This window comes from Dermacentor variabilis, chromosome 6 (assembly GCF_050947875.1).
Source record: "Dermacentor variabilis isolate Ectoservices chromosome 6, ASM5094787v1, whole genome shotgun sequence".
NCBI lineage: Eukaryota > Metazoa > Arthropoda > Arachnida > Ixodida > Ixodidae > Dermacentor > Dermacentor variabilis.
Genome location: NC_134573.1, coordinates 88,192,599 through 88,219,485, shown reverse-complemented (window position 1 = coordinate 88,219,485; position 26,887 = coordinate 88,192,599). Strand labels below are relative to the sequence as shown.

The window sequence follows — 26,887 nt, the reverse complement described above, 5'->3', positions numbered from 1 at the left end:
ACTCTATTGCGCGATGCCTAGTCAACCGCGCCGGAGTCACTGGAGATGAGTTGGACACCAGGGACAGTCCGACAACTTATAACGATGTCGTTAAGGCCTTTTACCTCAGTCGCCGAATCTTCCCCCCGCCTCACCCAAAGTTCAGCCGGGCGCAGGCTACCACCCTGCGTCTACTACAAACAAACACGTACCCTTCACCCGCCCGCCTCCACCTTATATTTCTGGACGTCTACACTACCCCCACCTGCCGGTGCTGTGGAATTCACCCGGCTATGCTTCCGCATATGCTATGGGAGTGCCCAGCACAGTACACACAGACTAACACCACGACTCTCTCGTCGAGGATGCATGGGGCTCTGCGGAGCTCCACCCTCGACGACGAAACCTGGGCGACCCAGCACGCCGGCGAGGCAGCGGCGAGGCAAGCCCTCGACGTCCCTTCGTGGGAGGCTTAGGCCCGGCCATCATAATGTGCTGGTTCTACAATAAAAGTTTATTCCTCCTCCTCCTGAAAGTGTGCTTGTGCCATTATCTTCCATTGAAACTCCAGTTCATCACATTCTTCCGCTCATTTCCCGATTCTAATTTCATTCCATGCTCGACACCTGAATTGGAAAACATTCGAAACAGGTTTCCTCGCGTCCCTATCATATTAACAGGAGACTTCAACTACCCTGGAATCGATTTGAGCAGTAATTCCGTTTTCAGCCCTAGCTCGTACAGACAGGAATGTAACAGTTTTCCTCGCACTCTGAACCTGTTTTCATTACACCAAATCGTGAAAGAACCCATACGCGAGACCACCATTCTTGATCTTGTATTTACTACACATCCTGACACTATTTCTGCTAATGTTCTAGAAGAAATCAGTGATCACAAGTTAATCCAGTTTAATTATCCATTTAGCACTAAAAAATTTCCACAAGAAAGTAATCCAGCAAAAAATATATTTATGACCATTCTAAAGCAAATACCTCCTCAATCAGTAAGTTTCTTACCAATTCCGTGTCACCTTTAGGGCACGACTTTAGAAGCCGTTCTGTTGATGAAAACTGGTCACTATTTAAGCACATAATATTGTGCGTAAGGGATGTTTATCCCAAAAACTTTTATTTGTCCCAGCCTGAAAACGCCCTTGGTTTACCCGGCATTTTTAAACGCTCAATGGGAAGAAAAAAAATGCACTTGCTGCACTGCTATGCATACCAACAAGGCTGATGCCTGGGCTAAGTACAAAGATATTGCGCATCTTTGTAAAAATTGAAATAAGAATGTCTAAGGATTCATTCTTCAATACTACACTACCAAGAATTCTAAAAAACTAATCCCAAGCACTTCTGGAAAATAGTTAACCCTGGAAAGTCCAGAAATCAGCCTAACTTACAGGATGCAAGCCAGCAGCTCTCCCCCGTCACTACCACCGCTAACCAGCTTAATAAGTTATTTGCCAGCGTGTTTACTACTGAAAGGAACACACCCCCATCATGTATCTTGCCTCATTCTCAGTGTGCTAGTATGCCGGATATGGTTGTGACTCTGGAGGGAGCTTTAAAAGCCATACACCGTCTTCCTATTAAATTGAGTATTGGTCCTGATGGTATATGCTCTAAATGACTAAAAAATTACTGCTCCACACTTATCCGCTTTTCTGTGTATGCTTTTTCAGCAATCTGTAGATGACAGTAGCCTGCCATGTGACTGTAATCTCGCGCATGTCATTCCCATCTACAAATGCAGCAATCGCGACGATTGTGGTAACCACAGACCGATATCATTAACGTCAATACCATGTAAAATCCTTGAGCACATTCTGTACCATAACATCATGCTAGTAAATAACAATCTGCTTTTTTCTGAACCAGCATGACTTTCGGCAAGGGAAATCCTGTGAAACGCAGCTTTTTGAACTCATCCCAGATGTTCACTCGGTTATCACTGATTAGGACGCATTGACAATGTGTTCATAGATTTTTTCTAAAGCATTCTACGGGGTTCCTCATCACCACCTACATATAAAGCTTCAAACTTTTAATCTTAATGAAAGCATTTTAAGTTGGATTCATAATTTTTTAACCGGTAGATCACAGGCTGTCTTAGTTGATAACATTGTTTCTTCACCTACTGCTGTTTAATCTGGAGTTCCTCAGGGGTCCATCTTAGTCCCACTATTATCCGTTTTGTACATTAATTATCTCCCCAATAATATCACATCGCGAATTCGTCTTTATGCAGATGACTGTATCATGTATCGTCAGATTAATGAACCTAACGCTTCTCTTCTTCTGAAGGCTGATTTGACTACATTATCATCATGGCATGACATGTGGCTAATTCAGATTAATGGTAATAAAACCAAGGCAATGGCATTCACTACATGTCGCTTGAAATTATCATTTTCTTATGATATCAGCAATGCTGCCACTGAGCCGGTAAATCAGTTTAAATATCTTGGTATCATCACGTCAACTAACGGCCGCAGAATATACAGCACACCTCACAATAAGCTCACCAGGCCTCAAGCCCTGACGTTCAGAATGCTTCAAACAAACACGTACCCCACGCAGAACAGACTACACCACTACATGCCTGACCTATACAAAACATCATATTGCGAAACTTGCCATAGCACACTAGACGTACATCACTTGCTCTGGCCGTGTGGTCGGACCCACGCAAACAAGGATCAAGATTCCGCCAGGCTACAAGACGCATTACGCAGCACGGACCTGGCGGAGCAGCTCTGGGCCGTCCAGCGAGCCCACGATGCGGCCAGGGAGTTACAACTCCCGGTCCCAACGTGGGAGTAGCCCGCTCTATGGGACCTTGCGCCCCGTAGCTCGCAGGACCTTTCTATAGGTTACTCCATCCATCCATCCATCACGTCAACTAACTTAACATGGAATCAGCACATATAATACATCACCAGCAAGGCAAGTAAAACACTAGGACTAATATGCAAAACACTCTACTTGGCTAATCCTGACACAAAGCTTTTGGTTTACAACACTCTAGTTGGACCACAGCTGGAATATGCCTCTATTATTTGGAATCGGCATCAGGCTTACTTAATGGAGTCACTGGAATCACTACAAAATCATGTGATTCGTTTTATAACAAGCAACTACACACGCGACACTATTACACACCTTCGAAACACCTAGAATCTTTAAACACTTCAGCAACAAACACGCATTTCATTACTTCATTACTTTTTGAAACTCTGCTACAGCACTTGTACTTTCCCACTAGAACATATTCGCCCTGCTTCATACATCTTCCAAAGCGCTGACCATCCATTCAAAGTATATATATCCCTTTTCAGGACTAACTTGTTCAAATTCTATCTTTTGCTTTTAGCTATTAAACTTTGCAATGAAGTACCGAAAGTCTATCGAAAATTCTGATGCATTTTTTACCGCTGTATCTTCTGTATAAGCCTGTGCTTTTTCTTTTTTTTTTTTTGTATCTGTGCGTGTGCAATAATGTCTTCTCCCTCTTATGTAATACCCTTTGGGGTCTTTATGGGTACTGTAAGTACATAAATGAGGGACAGTTGTCAAAAGACAGGGATGTAGCTTCCATTCACAGCTTGCAAGTGCAGGATTGGGGAACTTGCATGATCCATTGGTGTGGCAGGATGCTGACCTGGGCACATGTGTCGATGAGGAAGCATTGGCCAGTGACCTTATCAACAACGTAGAAGAGGCGACATGGAGTGGGGCTATCACCACTCATCGCTGTTAGCAGTCAGCAGGACTAGTTCTCGACCATGCGCAAGGGAGGAGGCAGCGACAGGCCTCATCACCGAAGCAATGGTGATACCAGCAGGCATTTGTCTGCTCTTTGTCTTGGCAGTGGTGTTGGTGCTCCCTGAATGAGCTGCGGGGAGGTGACAAAGTAGAGAAATGATGTCGACCTCATGGAGAAGTGTGCTGACGAGCGTTTGCCACCAGGAGCTCATCCAGTCGATCACACTGCTCAGCAATGCGGCATGGCATTGGCGCTGTCGTGGAACAGAATGCATACCTTCCAACCCTCCCGATTCACCCGGGAGACTCCCAATTCTTTTACTGAACTTTCCGATTGTACGATCACTGTCTTATATCTCCTGAAAAGTTGTCTCTGTTCATGCAATAATGGTTTTTTCGAAACTGGCACCGCGGAATCTGCAGCCACATCGTAATCATGAGCATCACCAACAATGGCTGCACTGGCTCCATCGGTATCATCGACTAAGCAGCCAACTATGGTGCCTAGTAAGCCAACCAAAGGCGGAGCCAATGTAGCTCTTGCATTTCATGCGTGCCTTCCTCCATGGTGCATTGTTACTGCTGTTTGTGGTTATGATTAGTGTTGGCTAGGCCATGCGTGCGGTGCACCATGTAAAGTTAGAAACCTCGTGTGCTTGATGCCATGGCACTATCAAAGTCCAAGAAAAGGTATTTGCAGAAGTTTTTGCGATCTTACACTTCTGAATTTCCGTGCTTTTTGACATCAAAAAAAAGGCATTTTTCATTTCGTACAACGTGTGGATGTGGCGTCAGTGTGCTTCATGGTGGCAAAGGCTTCTTCAAACTGCACGTTTCTACAGCGAAGCATCAAAGCTATGTTTGCACCACCGAGCAGCAAGATAACATAGTGGACTTTCTCCGGAACAACTCCGATGACATACGCGTGGAGTGCCTGTTTAAGGGATTCCTTGCCGAGCACAACCTACCCTTTAGTGTCAGCGACCACGTTGAGCCTCTTCTACGAAAAATGTTTCCGAAATGCAACGAGGCGAAGCGTTTTGGATGTGGACGCAACTCTGAAACGCAAATCTGAAGAATGCGGAGGTGCCGAACTTGAAATTTATTTCACAGGCGTCGCTTTCGAGTTTTTGTTTCTTTATTCAGAGTTTCCCTCAGCTACTGCCCCGAGATTCCAATAAATCTCCTGAAGACGCTTTAGATGTTCTCGAAGCTGAGTTTGCCACTCTACAGGCGTACAGTCTTCTAGGGACATTCTGAATGAAGAAAGGCGGGATGTGCAGTGGTCTATGGTTGGAAAAATTAAAAACACTGATGGAAAACATGTTTCACCAAGTTGCTAAGGTGATGCTGGTTTACTCATGATACCGCATAGCTACGCAGTGTGTGAGTGTATCTTTAGCACGGCGTGAGAAACTAGGACTGAATTCCACTCATCGATGTGCAACACAACCCTCCAACACCTGCTGCTAGTGAAGGGTCGTGAGTCTGGACCATGTTTTGAGCAAAGCTACTCCAACAAATTTTTGAAGGGAGTAAAATCTGCTACTGCAAGGTCCCTGCCAAAGGACTCGCCGAACACTGCCTGAAAGTTTGAAAGTTCCAGAAGCTCTTGCGATTAGTTTTTAGAATTCTTGGTAGTGTAGTATTGAGGAATGAATCCTTAGACATTCTTATTTCAATTTTACAAAGATGCGCAACATCTTTGTACTTAGCCCAGGCATCAGCCTTGTTGGTATGCATAGCAGTGCAGTAAGTGCATTTTTTTCTTCCTTTAAGCCTTTAAAATGCCGGGTAAACCAAGGGCTTTTCAGGCTTCGACAAATAAAAGTTTTGGGATAAACATCCCTTACGCACAATATTATGTGCTTAAATAGTGACCGGTTTTCCTCAACAGAACGGCTTCTAAAGTCATGCCCTAAAGGCGACAAGGAATCGGTAAGAAACCTACTGATTGCGGAGGTATTTCCTTTAGAAAAGTCATAAACATATTTTTACTGGATTACTTTCTTGTGGAAATTAGTGCTAAATGGATAATTAAACTGGATTAACTTGTGATCACTGATTTCTTCTAGAACATTAGCAGAAATAGTGTCAGGATGTGTAGTAAATACAAGATCAAGAATGGTGGTCTCGCGTATGGGTTCTTTCACGATTTGGTGTAATGAAAACAGGTTCAGAGTGCGAGGAAAACTGTTACATTCCTGTCTGTACGAGCTAGGGCTGAAAACGGAATTACTGCTCAAATCGATTCCAGGGTAGCTGAAGTCTCCTGTTAATATGATAGGGACGCGAGGAAACCTGTTTCGAATGTCTTCTAATTCAGAGGTCAAGCATGGAATGAAATCAGAATCGGGAAATGGACGGAAGAATGTGATGGAACTGGAGTTTCAATGGAAGATAATGGCACAAGCACACTTTCAGAGTGAACTGATTTCTTAACAGCCACAAGAACACCACCACGAGTGGGAAAAGCTTAATGCCCTCTTTAGAAAATTCTTCAAGAGAGCCCTCGGGCTGCCCGTCAGAACGCATACAGAGGGTCTCCTTCGGCTCGGCATACAGAACACCATGGAGGAGATAGCCGAGGCTCAGGAACGGGCCCAGCTATCTCGGCTGTCCACTACGCCGGCCGGTAGGCGTATCCTCGAGGAGATCGGACTCACACCCACTGAGAACTTGGCTGAAGACGCCCAAATCCCCAGAGAAATAGGGGAGATGATCGTAGTCGCCCCTTTGCCTCGCAACGTTCATCCTGTTCACAACGCAGGTCGTCGCAAGGCAAGAGCATTGAATATACTAAAGCAAATAAACAAGGACAAAATCGCAGCAAGCTTCGTGGATGCAGCTGCATACCGAGACGGCAAGGCTCTTGCGGTTTCCGTCGTTGACACGCTAGGCAAAGTCATCAACTGTGCTTCCGTCCGGACGACGAACCCAGAGGTGGCCGAGCAAGTGGCCATTGCACTCACCATGCAAGACGGTCGGAGAGACAGGGTTTATAGGGATTCGAAAGCCGCCATCAGGGCATTCCAGAAAGGCCGGGTAGCCCGGCAGGTCCTTCGAATTCTGAAAGGTGCCAAACACGGCAACACCTCCATGCACTCGATCCTTTGGTTCCCTACACACCTCGGGGCGATTGAGGGGGTTCCTCTGAACCTCAACGAGTCTGCCCACGAGGCTGCGTGTGGCTTTACCGACCGCGCTGCCCTCGGATCGGCCGACTCTCTCCCCGGACACAGAGACGCTCCTCTCACACACAACGAAATCACTAAATTCTTTTACTTAGAGAGAAGGGTTTTCCCCCCGCCTCACTCCAAGCTAAGCAGGCCGCAGGCGGTCACACTAAGACTTCTGCAAACGAACTCCTACCCAAATCCGGCGTCCCTTAATAGTAGTTATCCCGAGATTTATCTGAATTGTTCTTGCGTGGCCCGTGGTGACGTAGCTACGTTGCCTCATATGCTCTGGGAGTGCAGGTCGCTGGGCCCGAAGTGCACCAAGGAAGAGTGGGACGCGCTCCTGCAAAGTCTCGTCTTTGAGGACCAAATCCTGGTTGTCCAGCGTGCCTGTGATCGGGCCGGCAGACTAGATCTGTCAGTCCCGTTGTGGGATTAGCCGGGTGCGCGTTTTATCGCGCTTTGCTGGACCAATTAAAAGTTTATTCACTCACTCACAGTCTGGTACGTCACGACTGAGCCATGTCTCAGTGCTTATTAAAATGTCAGTTGCACATGCGGTCATAGAACAGACAAGAACATCTTGCTTATATAAAATACTACGGAAGTTAGAAAACAAAAATGAGAGCAGAAGAATGTTTTTCGGCTTGCTTTTAGATTTTACAGGTATCACCTTGTCATGTCATCGGAAGCAAGAGGCTTGCATGGAATGTGATGGCGTGTTTGCCAAGGGGACGACAGTGCCAGAGGCAGAATCAAAAATGTATGTTTGGCCGTTAGCTGAAAGTTTGTCAAACTTGAGTCATACTTTTTGCCCCTGATAACGGAATTGTTTTCTGAAATCCCACAACTACAATCAGATTGCACGCATCTTAGATGAGAAGTCGTCCTCGAACCACACTTTCTAACCCTTATGATCTTTCAGTTTCAACGAGCTCGCGAAAGCTTCCGTTTGCTTTTGAAGTTCAGAAACAGGATGATGATTGGCCTGTTGAAACCACTTTTCGGATGCCCCAGACGCGTTCAGTGTTTCCTACTTGGAGACCCAATTTCGGACAACTTTTTCAGTTTCATCCCAAGTCTCCGTTTGCCCCTCTGGAAGTCCCTTCACAATCAGGTTGGTCCGCCTAGATCTGTTGTCTAGGTCATCCAGGGTGCCCGATAGCTGGTCTATTTTTATTTGCAATGAATTAACGTCGAAGATGTTTTGATAACAGCTATTTTCAACCTGTGCATGTCTTTGATGGCAGTTTCAAGAGTGGACACATGTTTGGCAAGGTCATAAATTTTTTTCCGCAATGTCATTAGCTGATGCTTGGTATCCTTTTGGAATTCAACATTTCTTGCGTCTGAAGCTTCTAGTTTGGCGAGAATAGCGTCAAGGATTTTGCTATCACCAGGACCGGGGTTGGACTCAACGTCACCACAGCACAGCAACAAACTTGTGACAAGGCAAGCAGCCAGAATCACACACACTCAAGGAACAGGGCAGAATTAGGAAGTAGAATTAGGAAGTAGAATTAGGAAGTAAAAATTAGGAAGTAGAAATTAGGAAGTAGAATTAGGAAGTTTTTGCATAAGTGATGCAAACATTTGACCAGCGCAAGACGTTTCTATGGTGAAAACATGTGAATGTGCCTATATGAGAACGGTTAGTCGCAGGATCGTTGCCCACGATTAGCAGTCCGCGTTTACTAGACACAGCAAAAAAGCAGGTGGGATTTGCAACCAAGCAGTACAAAATCAAGGTCTTTTCCTTAGCGGAAAAAAACACTCACCTGGAAGTGAGAGCGGAAGAATCAGCGATGCAGTGGTATGGTTGCAAATCTCGATGCAGAGAGCGAAGCCCGAGATTTTATTCCGAGCAGGTTGAAAGGAGGAAAGCCGAATGAAGCGCCACCACAATGACTAGTAAACCACCGTGATGATGCTCTATGTGCCAGTTCGGCACACGCACTTTGAGGGGGAGGGCTTACACACTCACTTCCGCACAGGTTGCACTGACCACACCAAGGTGAGAGGGTTCTCGAAAACACGGTGCTTGACCTGAGTGGGCACCTCTTTATCCCAGAGTTGACCTTGCAGTCAGTGGCCGCTGTGTCTGTCCATTGACCGACGACTTCTCAGCTGTATGAGACGGCACTGCAAAGCACCTCCTTCCAGGAATTCCCTTGCTCCAATTGCACTGCGAAGGTGTCGGCGTACACACTAACAATATTTGCTCCGCCGACTGCGTCTAGACATCTCGGCACCTCAAGGGAGGGGAAGCGGTGCATTGTCCTCCCTACAAAACGAGTTGCTGCCGCAGCCCTGGTGGTGTCAATGGGCTGGGGACTGACGTATTGTCCTTTCAAAGCGAGTCGTCACAGCAGACATGGTGGCGCCTTTCCGTTGGTCGCTTCCCGGAAGATCGCGAGCCCCCTCCAGTCAAACGTAACAGCGTGTGTAAATTAAGGAACGCATGCTATGTCACGTAACAGTGGCGCCTTTTTCCAGCTTGGTATGCTTCACCACATAAGGTTGTATTGCGGTGATGCTAATATTAAAGACAACACAGCCAAGTGAAACTTGGTTTCTGTTTCTCGGCGTTCTTTCTATCTTTTGTTTAATTCTACCCGCTGGATCATTCGACCAGTTTCGTCGGTCCCGTCAGAATAAAATTAGTGGAAGTCGACTGTGCTGGGTATCGCCTTCAGGTGCCGATTGATTCTGTCCAGGCAAAAATTTGTTGCACCACAGCTACTTGATCTTCAGCGTTATTAAAATCCTATTATAGCAAAATATAGATCAAGAATTTTTTTACCTTACAGGGAGTTTTGTCACGTCCGCAAATGTGGACTCATTGCTTCAACCTTCTAGACCAGGGCTGCACAATGCAATAACAGCAAGGCCCAGAACTAACTTCTCTAGGAGCCACACTGGCCATGCTTTAATGGGAAAGATTATATCTTTTGATTGCAGAAAGGCCTTCTATGTTTGATGTTACACTCATCACTGTCCTCAACACGTCTTGTAATGTATCAAAGTAAACATTTACTCGCAGACGTAAATACTTCTGGAGAGAGACACTGGTTGCAAGGCATTGTTAATTATGTTTCTGTATTTGTTTTTACCAAGATTTTTATAAAAACTGAGAGGCCGCAACTGGTGAAAAGCTTTCAACTTAAAAAAAATTAAATTATGGGGTTTTACGCGCCAAAACCACTTTCTGATTATGAGGCGCGCCGTAGTGGAGGACTCCGGAAATTTCGACCACGTGGGGTTCTTTAACGTGCACCTAAACCTAAGCACACGGGTGTTTTCGCATTTCGCCCCCACCGAAATGCGGCCGCCGTGGCCGGGATTCGATCCCGCGACCTCGTGCTCAGCAGCCCAACACCATAGCCACTGAGCAACCACAGCGGGTCTTTCAACTTCTATGAACACTACAGGTCGATGAGGTGAAGCTGCACTGTGGAGTTGCAGACTTCTGGCAACACTGTGAATGGGTTTCGAAACATGTGAGAGTGCTTATTCTCATCTTCAAGTGACAGGAACCACTGCTAGGACTCTGCCAGAAGGGTTTTGACATGTTACGCATAGCTGGAACTTAGTAGCCTCTGCTTTTTGTATGAAAGAGCTTCTGGTAGGTAGAAAAGTGTACTGTGTTGCCGCATGTGAGCTACAGCATGAACAAGCGCAGTTTCTCTTGGAATGTGAATGTGGCACTTACCATGCTCATGATGAGGTGATTATTTCCCTACAGGGTTGTGTTGAGTGTGTTAAGATTATCTTTTATATCCACGGGGAACGCAAGGTCCTATAAGCACTCATCTTCAAGCTCTGGAATACTTTTCCCTTCATCTCTAAAGAAATGAATGATGTCTTTGAGTGATATGAAGCAATTAAAAAAATTCCCCTGGCTTACCCACCGGACTTCAATATGATACGGGACATCCGCGCGGCTGCTTTCTACTTCATGCAAGTACTCGTGGAATCAAATATGTCTGAATCATCGAGAATGTACGAGGTTGATGACTGACATCACAATTGTCAGCAGGGGCTCAAATTTCATAACCTTGGCACAGAGCCCTTCCTGCTGCAGCACACTGTGCTAATTTCTAAATTCCACGCTGCTGCATGACTCGAGCTGCGCAACAACTCCGGTTCTCTTCCCAACCGTAGCCAGGGCTTGATCTGTGTAGACACCTGTGAGCTTTCTTCCATGGCAGGTTCAGATTCTAGATGGCGTTTTTTATTTCCTTGCTTATCACTTCTCCTGATGTTCATCTGTGCATTGAACACAGCTCTCAAGTTCCTTGGCAACATTTAAATTTTCATCCGCACTTCGAATAAAAACAAGCAACTAAGCTGTGTTTGACGTCTGCGTTCATCCAATGCTTGGGAGTAGTAGGCAAACTTGATGCAGCATGACTGAAGCTGTTTTGTTAAGTCATTTGTAATATCATGCACACGGCCGTCTTTCTCGATAAGCTAAGATATTGAAAGGTCAATTTCTTGTCCATACACATCTCTTTGCAGACCATCATGAGGCACTTCTTAAGGCATTGTCATCAGTGAAAGAGCGACCTGAACATGCAATAAGCTGGGATATACCGTATTTACTCGCATAATGATCGTACTCGCGTAATGATCGCAGCCCGAACTTGATGAAACTATATGTCTTGTGCGAAGTCTAGCTAATAATGCTCGCGCTTACCATCTGTCGAATGCTACGCGAACGACTCTTCAAGACAAACCAAGTGGTCTGCACGCACCAAACATTCTTAAGTAGATGCCCCACTTCATTACTTTCATCACTTTCCGCACATCCATGACAAAAAGAAGTACAACCAAACTTGCCTTTATTATGTGTAGGCATTATAATGGTTGTGGTCAACAACAACAAAAAAGGCGCCTTTCGATTCTTCTCATCTGCACTCGTGGGCACGCAACAAATCGCGAGCGGCAATGATAGCAGCCACGTTTACACTGATACGTTAGAAGTGTACCCCATTCATACGCCAACGCTTGTAACATAGCTAAGATATTCGCCAACCCTTAGCGGAAACCTGCCGTATTAGGATAGTAGTGAAGACAAATGCCGCAGTTTCCGCAGCATGCCCGCCATGTGTTCCTATGTCACTGGCAGCTAAGTGCGTCCATCTGTTTCTGTCCCCTCAAAGTGGACATGGCTAGGTTATTGCAGCATACTTGCCAATATTAATGATATTCTTCATTACTGATACAGAAGAAACTGTTTTGATGCATGTAATGTACTCACGAGATGAAAAAAATCACGTTTGGCTTGCTCCGCCGGCCGCCATTTCTGTTTTGGCGTCCCGCACTATATACAGCGGCAGCCGCCTATTTGTTGACCTGTTGTCATCCTGCAGCAAATGTGGGATGAAAAAATTTTTGCAGGAAATTTAACCCGCGTAATGATCACACCCCTGAATTTATGTCAATTTTTTTGGACAAGAAAGTGCGATCATTATGCGAGTAAATACGGTATAAGCCCTCGTAGCTGCCTCAGATGCATTCCTTACTTTGGTCAGAATTCCCTGTTTCACAAGCAACTTCTGCTTTAAATCCATGGCCTTCATCTTTCTGTCAACTTTGAAAAGAGCGCCAAATTCATAAGAGTGCTTTGTCTCATAGTGGCGCTTAATATGGTACTCATTCAGTACGGAAAGGGATTCTCAACACACGAGACGGTTGCACTATGACATATTTTCAATGAGAAAGCACTGATATGTCCAGTCCTCATTAAATTTTTGGCATTCCTTGTCCATTTCTTTTCTTCCTTCAAAGTGCACTCGTCTTGCAGAATAGCAAGATGTAAACGACAAACGCAGTAAGATAGCCCACGCTGTCCGTCTAACAATGAGTGAGTTGTAACCACCTAAAAAAAAGGAACCAAGAGTGAAACTGCATGCGTGTGAACCTTTGCCTTCAATATCAGTGGGCTTACAATAAGAAGCTTCTGTTCCTGCTCTGAACTGTTTTCCTTCTGCCGCACGCTCATCTAGAGGTATTATGTCTGTTCTGAAAGTAACAGTTCTCTTCTGCATGGTGTCAACATTCTTTGGGAGCAATGCATGCCATTTAATATCCTCTCACAGGCTGCATACAGCCTGCAGGCCATATGTTGTGCTGCCCTAATCTAGACGAACATCACATATAGAAGTATTAACTACATATTTCATGATCACTTTAGTACATACTTTAGAAACACCCAACCCTGTAGCTTCAGGAATTTTTCAAATGTACAATGTTGTCATAAACAATAAACCGAATCGTACCATGACTGCAAACGCTTCATACATATTCCTACATTTTGCAGCAAACCTCCACTCACGACGGCCCCAAGATGTAGAATGTAGAAATATGAGCAGAAAATAGTTTGCTATAACTGCAGAAATGAGATATAAAACTAATTTCTCCTTACTGGAGCATGTGATCCACATTTTCTTTGTCTTCATCCTAAAATAAATAGCAGAGAAAAACACCCTACTCTCAGTTCCGTTCCTCCACTGCTACCGAGGCCTGGCCATCCTGAACAAGGTTTTCCTTTGCCTTGTCATGCACGACACCTTTCAAGCGGCACTATTTTTGCCCATGCCCTTGCTTTTGAGGCACCATCTTGGCGTGTGCAGTTATAGGCACAGTGTCTGAAGGAGGTATGTTTAGTGTGGCGATGATGACCTGAACATGCATCCTGAGACGTACTCATGCCTTCCTGTTACAGGCCGGATCAAGCAACTGGCCAACGTGGCTCTACTCGTGCTTGTGCTGGGTGCCGTCTACACGCATGCTGCCCTGCGGGACAAGTTCGAGCGCATGGCGCCCTCCATCGTGTTCAGCCTCATGCTGGGCTGCCGCCTGGTCGTCTTCTACCAGGTGCAGGGCCGTGAGCGCAAGAAGCAGGCCCTCCACGGCACAAGCTCATCCGCGGCGGCAGCAGCAGTGGCGGCCCAGCAGGCACACTCTCGGGAAGCAGCCACAACAGGAAGACCTAAGATCGACTGAGCTTGTGCGGCCCTCCTGTTAACCGGGGTTCATTTGGTGTGCATTTTGGGGCCATAGTCGGGAGTGATTGCTTTCGATGTAGTACATTTGAACTTCATTAGAACGACGTCGCATTTGTCATGCAAACACCTTCCTTACGTCCTATACTTTTCGTAAGCATACGCGCTGGTATCGGCAAAACAAATTTGCAAGTTTTATATTTATTTTGCTGCATCCAGTAATTTATTATATCCGTGCTTGTTATATCGAAGTTTGATTGTCCTATTACCAACTGCACCAACGAGTGTGTAAGCACTCTAAAAAAAAAAAGGCCTGAATATGGAATGTGTGGCCCCTTCAAAAAGTACTCTGAAACAAGCATGACACTTAACCTAACCAACTTAGCTAGATGTCAGATTTTAAAGTGTGCAAGAATGGCCTGTTTAGACAATTGCTTGCTGATTGTGATGGTGAATGAGTTGATGGAAAAGGTGCTAACATTTGACGAACAGTTCTAGCAAATTAGGAGCTTTGTGATTGCAGTGGCTGAACCTCTATGTTGAAAAACAGTCTCATACAAGAAACCTGCCTACATGTTTTGATAGATGACTCACTCTGCTGAAGAGGGTTACAAAAGTCTTTCTGCAATTGGTTGACATTATCGTTTATACCACTACTGTAGTCAGCAGGCTTTGATGATGATAGCAGTTGACCTTACTATCGCAAAAGAAATGCTATATATCAAATTCACGCAGCGTGAGCCCTCTTAGCCGCTGACCAAAAGTAGCAGAGCAAACGTGTCTCTGAGTAGGGTGAATGCATGAAATTGCTGCTTTTGAAAACTGAAATCCTAAAACAAAAAATACACAAGAAGCAACTGGAGAACACTGCAGCCATTCCAAGATAAAAAATAAACCAAAATTTGCTGTGATGAGAGGATCTGGCCAAGCTGTTTTTGGAGTATATTACTTTTATCATTTTCAAATGTTTGTTCAGTACATCAATGGACTTCCTGTTCTTGGTGTTGTGAATTTCTTTTTTTTTTTAAGTTTGTGTAGAGTGTAGTATAAAACTTGCTTTATTAGCAAGCCACATATACATGCTCCCACTTTGGCCTTATTTTAGTGCAGACTGTGCAACTTGGTCAGGGAGTTATGATTCCACTTGCAAGTCCAGACAGAAAGAAAAGAAGCTTTGTGTTCTCAGTCAAATGCACCCCACAGTCACGTTGAGCAGCACACACTAGTAGCGCAATTATGTAATCAACAAATGTTTTTGTGTTTGTTGATGCACAACGTTATAGCTGCAATGTGACAAGCGCCTTTTATTTTTTCATGTTAAGGTTTTTGTTTGAATGTGGGGCAGTCCAGGTACATAATGTCTCTTACACAAATTGTTGCACCTGCTGTTGTGTTTCACTTAAGCAAAGGCGTTGAGAACAGTCGTTCAAGAATATATAGCCCCGTCTTTGTTGCATGTACTAACACAGGTTGTGTGCTGCAGGAGTGTGCAGAGATGAATTAATCGTGCAGTCCATTGCCATCTGCAAGTTGCAATGTAGCAAATCCAGTAGTCGCAAATGCTGCCTTCTGCAAGTGCAGAAGTGTGGCATCAGCTGCTGTTCTTTTCTGTCATCTCAAATTACACACACTGGAGAACACCCTGTTGCTTCAAAGTGCAGCAGCTAAAAGAAGAGTTCAAAGGCCGGCCTACTTGTATTACCACTTTTCCTTATCAACCTCTATGGAAGTAAAACCCATAACTCGTGTGAAAAGAGTAAAATTTGATTTGCAAATGCCAACTGGTCATACGTGATAACAGGAGCATCTCCTGAATGTAATGCAGCTCACTACACTCACAAGCCTGAACCATAGCACAGTTCTGTTAAGGGTGCAGTGGATGCACCTGAGGCAAAGTTAAATGCTTAAAGGGACAATAAAGCGAAACAATAAATTAGTTTAGACTAATAAAGCATTGTTTGAGAACCCTGCAGGCAGTCATTTCAAAATAATAGTTTGATTATCAAATGAGGAAATGAAGGTCGAAGTATCAAAGTCTGAATTTGCTCCGAAACCCCGACACCAGTACGTCAGTGTGACGTCAGGGATTCCAAAGTATTTTCTCGCATTTGGGCCATGTTGGCTGAGTAAAGGTTCCCGAAACTTGCCATGTTTAATATTTGGTTCCTTTAGAACACAATGTAGTCAATCTGTACCCCCACATAATTAAGTAGGCCCTAGAAGATGCCATCAATATCCATGACGTTACAGCGACCAGGTGTGGGAACTTCAAGGAGGCGTCGCCACCCATCTTTCGTTCTTGCGCTTTTTCTGGCTTACCAAGCTTCTTATGGTGGTAAGAGTGTTGTTTTTGGTGTCGTAGAAAGGTAATTTACTTATGCAGAAGAAATCATTTTTCTCTTTAGTGTCCCCTTAAGGAAAGGTTTAGTGAGCATTGACTCTTCAGCCATTTGAGTGAGTGCCATATCATCCTATTATCACTCTTTGCATAGAGCCTGCACTGATCCAGTCCGTAGGCCCCTTCCTCCATGCTGTCATTGGTATTAAACTACTAGCACTAGCTTAGCATCGTAATTTTGGCCATATCCAAAGATATTGTTTACATTTTCAGGCATTCTTTCATGCTCAGGGAGCATGGCAAATCACTTCTGTGAAAATCTGCAGGGTGTAGGAAGATTGAAAGGGGAAAATTGTCATCCATGCTACCCACACAGGCTTTCCAAAATGCCGATGTGGGTTTCCTGTGTAGGTTCTTGCTACTGTTGAGTAGGTGACAATTTCTTGCTTGGGCAGCAGGAGACAGAATTCTTTAGCTGTATTTGATGATCTTTCAATTGGCACCATTCTAGGAGAGCCATGGCTCGTCACATGCCTGCACCTGTCTTTCCAAAGCAAAAGCAAGTGCTGTGGTTTTGCACAATGTTGCCCTTCAGAAGCACAGCTGTTCTGAGGATGTCCTGCTGGCACTTCTAATGTCATTCTGCTATTCTTCCTATGTCGATCCAGTTCAGCTGGACACGGTACCATGGCTTGTTGCATCTCTGTGGCAGTCTGTCCTAAACAAAGCAAGTGCTATGTTCTCACGCAAAGCTGCTTTTCTCTAGAGGCACAAATTTGCTTCACAGAGTGTTCTTTTAGGTGTACGATGCCCTCCGCTGAACTGTTAGGAACAGAAGTTCTCAGGGGTGCAAGCTTTGTGAGAAACTTCCATTTCTCCTCAGCTCAGGTGTGCGGAGCCTGATTACACTCGCTACTGCAAAGTGAAGCTTCACTGCATAACCAATTCTTAACCACGTATACTTTTCATGTCAATAGCATATAGCGCTACGACAGTTGTACAGGTATGAGAATGTGGCAACTGGTTGAGTCACACAGGAAGGAAAAATACCTTTGCAGACATATGCAATCTAAGCAACTCATACATTAAGGTCAGCAAAGATGTGTAAGGTCGCTCCGACACTCTTTGAATGTAAAATAAGGCTCCTTGTGGGTGCAGAGGTCATGTTGCCATCCTCGCGGGTCCTCTGAGAGGGCCTGCAATGATGGGCTGAGGCCCCTTGGATTCGGCAGGTCCAAGGATGCCGAAGTCGACGTTGATGACACACCGATGAGACGGTTGTCACACTTGAACATAAATGCTGAGGTGCTTGGTATGCTGCTCAAACTAAAATTGATCTTAGCCAAACTGCGGAGACATAATGCCCGCAAAATGTTTGTCGATTAGGCTTTCTCCTTGCTGACCTGCAAACTAAAGCCAGTGCAAGAAAATAACAAGTATGTATTACCGGCTAAGACAAACATACAAAGAAATTATTTTCGATTAGAGTCAGGTATACGTAAGGTAACTTTTATTTTGTAATTCTTGATAATTATGTTTTAACGCATATTCTCAAGACTATGACACAGGTTGCATCACTGGCTGTTTTGATACCAAGCATGCTGCCGCACGCTGGCCTTCACCGCACAAAAACGACAGCGAACTTCCCCTAAATAGCTTTGCTGTAAAACTTGGCAAGCCTGGCAATTAGCAGTGCATGAAAGTGTGCTAATACTTTACAAATACTGTGCAGGATATTCTTGTACATGAGGTCATTCTCCAAATTTGTATGCAAATCTATCTGCATTCTTTAGCAAACAACGCGAATAACGGGACACAGAAAAGAGGCACACAACACAGGCACCGACTTCCAACAAGTATGTTTAACGTGCAAGCGCACAATATATTGACAGAGAAGTAATAATAAAAACATCTAGTAAAATAGTAAAACACTGTCTAGTAAAAACGCTAGATAGTGTTTTACTAGTGTTTAAGCATGGCTGTTTAAACATGGCTAGGCACAGGAACTTGTTCAGCACTGCTGAATAATGTTGTCTGGACAATAGGCAGGCAGCTACTTCATTACCTGGAGCTGAAAGTCGATTATGTTTGAAGAAGTTTGGGTATACATATTTTGCCAAAGACACTTAATTCACAGAGGCAACCATTTTCTCATCTTATACATAGCTGGAGCTTAAGGGACCCCCAAGTAAAAACACTAAATCATTTTAGACTCATTAGGCACTCCTTCAAAACTCTTGTCCTTGTTAATCTCTTGGTAAGAGGTTGATCACTAGAACAGACAATGAAGGCCAAAGCTCCTTTTACCGAATTTCACACAAAAACCCCAGGTTGGTATGTCACTGTGGCATCATCAATTCCCATGTATCTCCTCATACTTGAGCAATTGCGACGTAGTAAAATTGAGTGAAATTTGCCAGGTTCTCTGTTTGGCTTCTGTAGAATACATTGTACTAGTCCACATTTACCAATAAGAAACTTACAAGGCCAGTACAGATGCAGTCAAAATTCACGACGTGACCTTATCACATGAGCTTAACCACGTGACCCGCAGAGTCCTGAATTTTTAAACACCCTCACAAAATGCATTATTGCAGTCATTCTCACTTGAATGTGACCTAACGTTCTACTTATTTCATGCCATTTGTCTTGAATTGGTTACTCTGTTTTGGTGTTAGTCGAGCTTTAAGATCTGTGAAATAGTGAACTGTAGTGTGGGTACCATGCTTTATGCTGGGGGAACTTCACGGCTTTACATTTAGATGCTAAACTTTTACACTTTGGAAAAAAAGGCCTTTCTTGAAAGTTTAATGTTCATTTCAACTTATGGTATATATATCATACACATAAACATGTTTTGGGACCCAGCAATATTGTTTAAGGGTTCCAAACTAGAATCACAAATTAAACATACAATAAATGGTAGTAACACTGGGAGCAGCTCGTGAAATTTCCAGTTCTAGTGCAATATGGGGTTAATAAGTGGCTTCTCTAGATTTTTTTAACAAGTCTAGAGAAGGAAAATATGTAGTATTAAAACTTGGGTTATTCAAGCTTAAAGTTTCATAAATCCCATGGTAAGTCGACCATAATTAGTGTGCATTTCTCGCAATAAGAAATTTTGCGTCCTATTTATTTCCATTCTGCTCTTCAGAGGTGCACCTGTCTCTTCTTTTATTAGGATCCCTTAAAAACTTCATCTGCTCTGACAGTATTTATAACAAATTGTCGTTAAAGCACCTTATTGATGTTTACTTTATTTTTCATTTTTTTAACCACAGTGAATCTCATCGAGCTACTAGCTTGTAACAGACTACTGGTTCAACATAAGTTCTGAATACATGGTAATTACATAAGATAAGGCTTCATATTTTTATATTGTTGATCATCAGTATTGATCAATACATTTAGTCCCCTGGTAAAAGACACATGAGCTGTGCTTATAAGTGCACTATATGTGCCCTGAAAGCACGAAACATTCATCGAAGCTGAGCGTTTAAGTATGTGTACGTCTGTTGTACATAGGGGTTACAAACATAAGCGCACAATTTTCCGTTTTCATGTACCGTTTCAACTGTGTGAGAGGACCCTAATGCGCAAGGAGTGAGCTATGAATACACCTACACTCAAAAGTCTGTAAACCACAGTTCTGGTGGGAAAAAAAAAACACCATTTCCTTTGCTGTTTTTCCACACAATCTTCACTGTGATGTGCAACTGAAATGAAAGTATGCAAATGCCTAAGTGCTTGACTAGATATTAGCCTATGTACTTAGGTAGCATAAAAAATTTTTTTCTTGTTGGTAGTTTCTGTAAAAGGGTGACACAATCCTATGGTGGAAATAATGCATCCCATAGCTTTCTTACGCCCATATAGCAGGCTAAGAACGCTTCCCACTGTCCATGAAAGGGTTCAATTCTTAAAAAGGTCCTAACCTATATTAATCTGAACTACTTGTTTGCAATTAGCTGTTCAAGGGCACTATACAAGTAACATCGCTCTAACTACTTTTGTTTTCTTTCACCATATTGAAAACTTGCAATAATAGCTAAGCTGGAGGCATTTGAAGTGATAAGACATTGCTTTATGTGTTCTGCCACATGCTTATTCTCATCTTTGTGTGTGCCTATAGCTCCTGCTGGCCTTTGGGAAGATGCAAACTGTGTGTCGAAGCTTGAGGTGTTAGCAGTCCTGTCTGGTCATTCTTTGTTGACAAAGGGGCGCGGGCTTACACACCGTGTTTCTTGCGATTATTCCGCATGCTCTTTGCCCACTTGTATCACAAGCTGTACTCAGGTCTCTTGCAACCACCAGATCTCTTGGGACTACCAGGCCTCTTGTGACCAGCAGCGAATTAAGGTTCATCTGTAACATTGTCAAGCAGCCCTTGCGGAGGTTAGCACCAGACGCAGACTGAAGTACATGTAATTTTCGTACAGTTTCGGCTCTTGAAAATACCGTATTTACTTGCAATGATCTCACTCGCGTAATGATCGCACCCCTGGATTTTGTCGTCAAAATTAGATTTTTTTTATTTCACGTGTAATGATCGCACCCCGAACTTGCCACAGCGATATGTTGTGTGCCAAGTCTAGCTAATAATGATCGCGCTTACCATCTGTCGAATGCTACGCGAACGACTCTTCAAGACAAGCCAAGCGGTCTGCACACACCAAACATCCTTAAGTAGATGCCTCATTTCATTACTTTCATCACTTTCCACACTTCCATGACAAAAAGAGGTACAACCAAACTTGCCCTTATTATGTGTAGGCATTATAATGGTTGTGGTCAACAACAAAAAAAAAGGCGCCTTTCGAGTCTTCTCATCTGCACTCGTGGGCACGCAACAAATCGTGAGCGGCAATGATAGCAGCCATGTTTACATTGATACGTTAGAAGTGTACCCCATTCATACGCCGACGCTTGTAACACAGCTAAGATATTCGCCAACCCTTAGCGCAGACGTGCGGTATTAGGATAGTGAAGACAGATGCCGCAGTTTCCGCAGCATGCCGGCCATGTGTTTCTGTGTCACTGGCAGCTAAGCACGCCCATCTGTTTCTGTCCCCTCAAAGTGGACATGGCGAAAGCTTGCTGATATTAACGATATTATTCATTACTGATACGGAAGAAACTGTTTCAATGCATGTAATGCACTCACGAGAAGAAAAAAGAATCGCGTTCGGCGTGTTCGGCTTTCTCCGCTAGCCGCCATTTTTGTTTTGGTGTCCCGCACTATATACAGCGGCAGCCGCCTATTTGTTGACCTTTTGTCATCCCGCAGCAAACGCGGGATGAAAAAAAATTTTCTTTCTTTTCGCGGGAAATTTAACCCGCGTAATGATCGCACCCATGAATATGCATCAATTTTTTTGACGAGGAAGTGTGAGCGTTATGCGAGTAAATACGCTACACTTAGTCTAGATAATCACAACCAGGCATTCCTGTTATGCTCAAGGGGTACCAAACTGTTTTAAAGGTCCTTTAATCCTTTCCGTGCCTTGGACAAGCTTGGACGAAATTCGTACACACGTTTCTGGTAAAAACTGGCCAAGGACGAGTTCAGTTCGTCAGTGGTACCTTGCATTTTCTAGCAATGCCATGGACAGGCCAAGATTTGGCCCATTGCTGAGTCATGGTTTTGGTAGACGGCAGCACACAACCCATAGGACTGTGCAAAGAAAAGTGAATTTATTCTTTCTGAGAAGATAAAACATGTTAGAAACTATCCTTTAAAAAAAATTTTGAGTATTTTTGGGCAGAATTCAGGATAATAGCAGGACATAGAAAGGGATAAAGGAGTGCTGAGTGACATTATTAAGTTGTCATTTTCTGTTTTTGCATAAGTTGAAGCTTAAGCCCTCTAAATCCGAGAAAAATGCTGGAAAGTAGTAGAACACATTAAGAAGTTTATTATAATACTTGCTTCTATAAACCAGTATTGGTATCAGTGCCCAGGAGATGCAGGTGTCCTGACATCAAATTTTACTCTATGTCATGACAGTACAATGTCAGAGATGCCAGGTCAGCATTTTGAGCCTAACTGTAGTATCAAATGAAAATGCTTCCACTGTTCCCAGCCTTCACTTATGGTAAGCGTCATCCTTTTACATGCGAGAAGTCTATGGTATAGTTTATAGCACATTGAAAACATTAATCAGTACTGCTTTAAGATGTGTCCACAACACTAGAAATGGTGAAATTGTGCTAACGACATCAGTATTGCTGTTCCCCTATGTGTGGCAGCTTTGGTGGCTCCATCTGTCTGAAACACACTTGTTGCCATTCTCTTGAGGCTTGACATTCAAGCACAGGTAGACACAAGAATCGCTGATACATGAAGGTTTATGTTGACAGCCATCTTGCTCAGTTGCAGATTGGCTAGTTCTTACAAATCTTGATAGTTCCTGCTGACATGCTCAGACTGAGATAATTTATTGCTGTATTTGTCAGCAGTAGTCATTCTGATCTACAGCTTAATCCTGGATGGCAGGAGTTCGGCTGTTTTTTCTTCTTCCTAGTCATTTTTCTTTAGCCCTAATGTGTTCATTTTTGACAGATGAGTTTTGTGGCAGATGTCTGTAGACCACTACAACTTTTCCATTTGCGTATTGCATTGATTGTATACTGGGTTCTTTAAGACATTCTTTTGCCTGTTACAATACTTTATATGTCGACTGGCATGTATTTAGCACCTATTGCTGTGCCGTGTATCAGTCTCAGAATCTTTTTTTCTTATACTGTGTGTGTTCGTCTTGTGCATTTTCCTGGAGGCTTTAAAGAGCCTATCAGTATGTCACTTTAAATATTTTGCACAGTGTTTTATCGTGCACATTACCACTTTCATCATTTTGGTGCTTATTGTAGATATGTGCCTGTCATTAATTGCAGTGGCACAAAAGACTTTGTTATCTCCAAGCCATCTATGGGCTTTACTTTACAGTTATACATTACCCTTGCATGCGTAAAACTTTGTACTTTACATGTTGGGAAAAAAAACCTGTAGAGATGCCTCAACAATCCCAGGTGTATTGCAGAAAATGTGACAAATGTAAATGTCACTTTAGGATTCATTTCAAGGGCACATAGAAATTGCATCATTGTTATCAAGGAAGCCGTTGGCTAGAGTGGTGTTTGCCATTGCAATCTCGGTCACCAACAAATGTTTGTGGACTTACAGATGTTGACAGGCAAGTTTCATGGCCAAATGACAACAGCACACACTTACAGCAAACACAAACAAAAGACATTCTTTACACATAGTGCTGACGTGCAACTTGTGCACATGCAAGTGCCTTTTGTTCATGTAGCGCCTTTCTCCACATTGTTATTATTCGATCATGAATCACCAACTTGCACCAGCTTACATCTTAAAAGAAGCTTCGAATTCCTTGCGCTGTACTTGCTGGTGTAAACAGTGCACCCTATGCAGGAAGCACTGCTCTCCGTTATCACTGCACACCCTTTCGGATCTTGGTCGAGAAACACAGAGAATGTATGTGCGGTGGCAACAAACTGGAGGTAGAGAAGCTTACCAACAAGCACTTTGGTATGGCACTTCAACTCAGATGAGGTTAACACACTGAACAGAAGTTGGAACAGCATAGTCACTGCACTCACAATTGATTTATAAGGCCCTAAACAAAAATTTAAAAAATCAGCTGTGTGTGCAAACGGGCTAGTGGATGCAATTCCATGGTTCTTGCTTTATGTAAGTATACAATGACAGCGGCATGAACACATTTGCTTGTTCAGCCTTGTTTCTTATAGTTCATGTCTCTGCCCTGAATTGTGTACTTAGACTAACGCAAGAATCTTGAAATAAATAATGTATTCAGAAAATATCACACTTGCATGCAAGTTCACAGCAGAGCACATGAACAAAGAAAGCAAATCTCGCTTGAAAATAAAGATACAGAAGTATCACTAATGCGCTCTCTGCATTTCTTTTACGCAATGTGCATGACCTCAAAAATACTTCACACTGATTGCATTCTTTACATCTGTCTTAGTTTCATTGCAATGGCTTCCCAACGTATCAACTGTCTGGCCCAACAACAAGTTCTTTTGAGTTTCCAAAAAAGCATAGACGCATCATTGTCGCATTGCAGAAAGAGAAGTTTGGGCCTGTCCTGAGCTTTTATGCTTCCTCCGTTGTACTATTACGTGGCAGTGTCAGCATCGCGGACAAGTGTAAAATTGTTATATATATTCGTGTAGCGCTCATTTTTCAGCATACAGGAGCATTCCTTGATGTTGAAGGTAGTCAAGCCGTGGTTTATATCTAGTAATGCAAGTATTATCCTGGAATAATCTCACACCCAAACTTTCGATACACTGGTGTTCAGAAAAAAAGCCGTATGCGGACTTGTGACCGAGTGGGTGAATCATGAGCTGACAAAGTGAGCCATGTTTCATAGAGGAAGAACTTGCTTTCCACCTAGCTGCAACAAAATGTTGGAAAGCAAACAAGGTTTGTCCTTTAATATGCAGGGCCCTGCCTGTACTAGGAGAATTATCCTGTTGCCTAAGAAGCTTAGTTTTCATAAAATCATGGCAGTTTGTTGTGAAAGCAGTTTTACTGTATGCAGGGGTACAGTGATGCAGTCACATTGCAGTACTAAGGGGAACTGCATTGTTGAATATCTCGGATTAACGTATTGGGGGGGTCGCTTGTGGCTATTGTTGTGGCCTCTAGATGCAGGTTTGCCTCAGCAACGAATGTAGTTGCAACAATAATAGTAATAACCGACTAGAGAATGGAGGAAAGAGGCATTGTGCACCGTTTTTGCTCTTTTTCAGCCATGTTAACTCACTCACTTTCTTTGTTGTTCCCATATGACTGCACACATCGAGCATTGCGCATTCACACATTTTACCTTATGCAAGATTCACGCAATATATTTGCACATTCAGGCTACTCTTAGCAAACGCTCTAGTGATGGTACATTTCAGTACTATTGGTCGTACGGCAGAGCCGCTGCCTGTTGACTTTTCAGCTGTATTGTGTGTCTGTGCTGTTGCAGTGCGTTTGCACGTGTGAAAAGGCTCAGCTGTGGAAAGTTTGAGCTATGCTGGGCCCGTCATTCAGTTTACCATGTGGAATGTTGTCAAAACAGTGTTTCAGGACTTCAGTCAGCCATTCCAGGTCACTTTTCAGCATCGGCTTTACTGCGCACTCACTGTAGCTCGAGTTTGTTGGCTGCAAGTTTGTCTTAGAGCTGGCTTTTAGCTTATATTGTACAATATCTCTTTTCCCCACTTATGCCGTGATTTCATGATCACAGCAACATGAAATGCAAACAGCAGTGTAAAGGGAGCTCATGAAATAGTTAATTCAGGTACACTCTTTTAATAACCACTTACGAGTACTCAGGTAAACACTAACACACGGCATAAATAGCAGACATAAAACATGCGTAGCTCAATAAATGATGATCAAAACTTGGCAGACCTCTTGACATAAGAAAGTTGGCTGGCATGACTTGTACTATTAAAGATAAGAACAGTATCTTGCATCTGGGATAAATATATGCTAGAATTAAGCATTCTTTTGGCTGTTCATGCCATAAACCTTGTCATGTAAGACACATACATGTCATTCTATATTAATGCGCAGTCACAAACAAAGTGGTTGTTAGAAGACTTTATGATGTTACTGGAAAGGGAATATGTTTAGTTCTTTTGAAGAATCCAAAGCATGCAGATTGAATCATGTTTTTTCTTTTCTTTGCACTATTTTAGAAGGTGAGGCGCGCTAACAAGCATTTGTGTATGCTTCAAATCACCAAAGTTTATGCCAGTTCTGAGAATGCTGGTATGTTTAGAACTTGGAATGTTCGCTAACAAGCATATGTGTATGCTTCGAGTCACCAAAGCATATGCTGGTTCTGAGAATGGTGGCATGTTTAGAATTTGGGATGTTCGGAACTTTTTGTTGTCTACAAATTGACTCCTGCCTAATTTTGATGTCAGAGAGCAACTGTTTGTTCACCCTCATCACTGGAAACTGTAACTCTGTAGGTGTAATCAACTGATTTACTAGTAATTTAGGTAGTGGTGATGGTGTTTTTTTTTTTTTTTCAAAAAAAGTTAATGGCCTGTGTTTGTAGAGATGATGCACTCTTGAGCTTGTTTCACCAGCCTTTGATTGTCACTTAAGTCATCAAAGGTTAATTGTGGTCGTTAGCTACAAACCACCTGGTGTCCAGTAAGCCTTTTATGGAGGAGAGCTGGCAGGCACATTAAGTATGTGAATAAAGACCATTCTGTGTTTGCAGCAGTTCCTCAGTTGATGCACATCACTCTTATCATTTTTGCTTCTCAAGCATGCATGATGTATCTTTTTGTACCTGTGTGAGATGCAACTTTCAATAAATAAGGAAAAAGCATTGTGCCAAGTGTCCTTATGAAGAATCTGTTATAGTACACACTCAGTTGCCATGGCATTCTGCTGCTGCACATTATGTTGTTGGTGTGATTCCCGGCTTGGTAAGTTCATTTTGACGGCCAACTGCTACAAAATTTTACTTTGGCTAAATTCACTAGAAATGAGCGGTGTGTACTATTGAAGTATAATGTTGACAAAGCTGCAGAGTCAGTAAGTTG

General features: G+C 43.4%; 1 protein-coding gene across 1 annotated transcript in view; it reads left to right on the top strand.

Moving 5' to 3' along the window:
- LOC142584922 (putative acetylcholine receptor chaperone) overlaps positions 1 to 26,670 on the top strand; it is a 42,401-nt gene extending 15,731 nt beyond the window's left edge. Inside the window, exon 3 of the mRNA XM_075695270.1 lies at positions 13,659 to 26,670. Within this exon, the coding sequence (XP_075551385.1) occupies positions 13,659 to 13,939 (281 nt within the window). The 3' untranslated portion in view covers positions 13,940 to 26,670. The remainder of the gene's footprint in view (positions 1 to 13,658) is intronic.
- Positions 26,671 to 26,887: the final 217 nt, after the last annotated feature.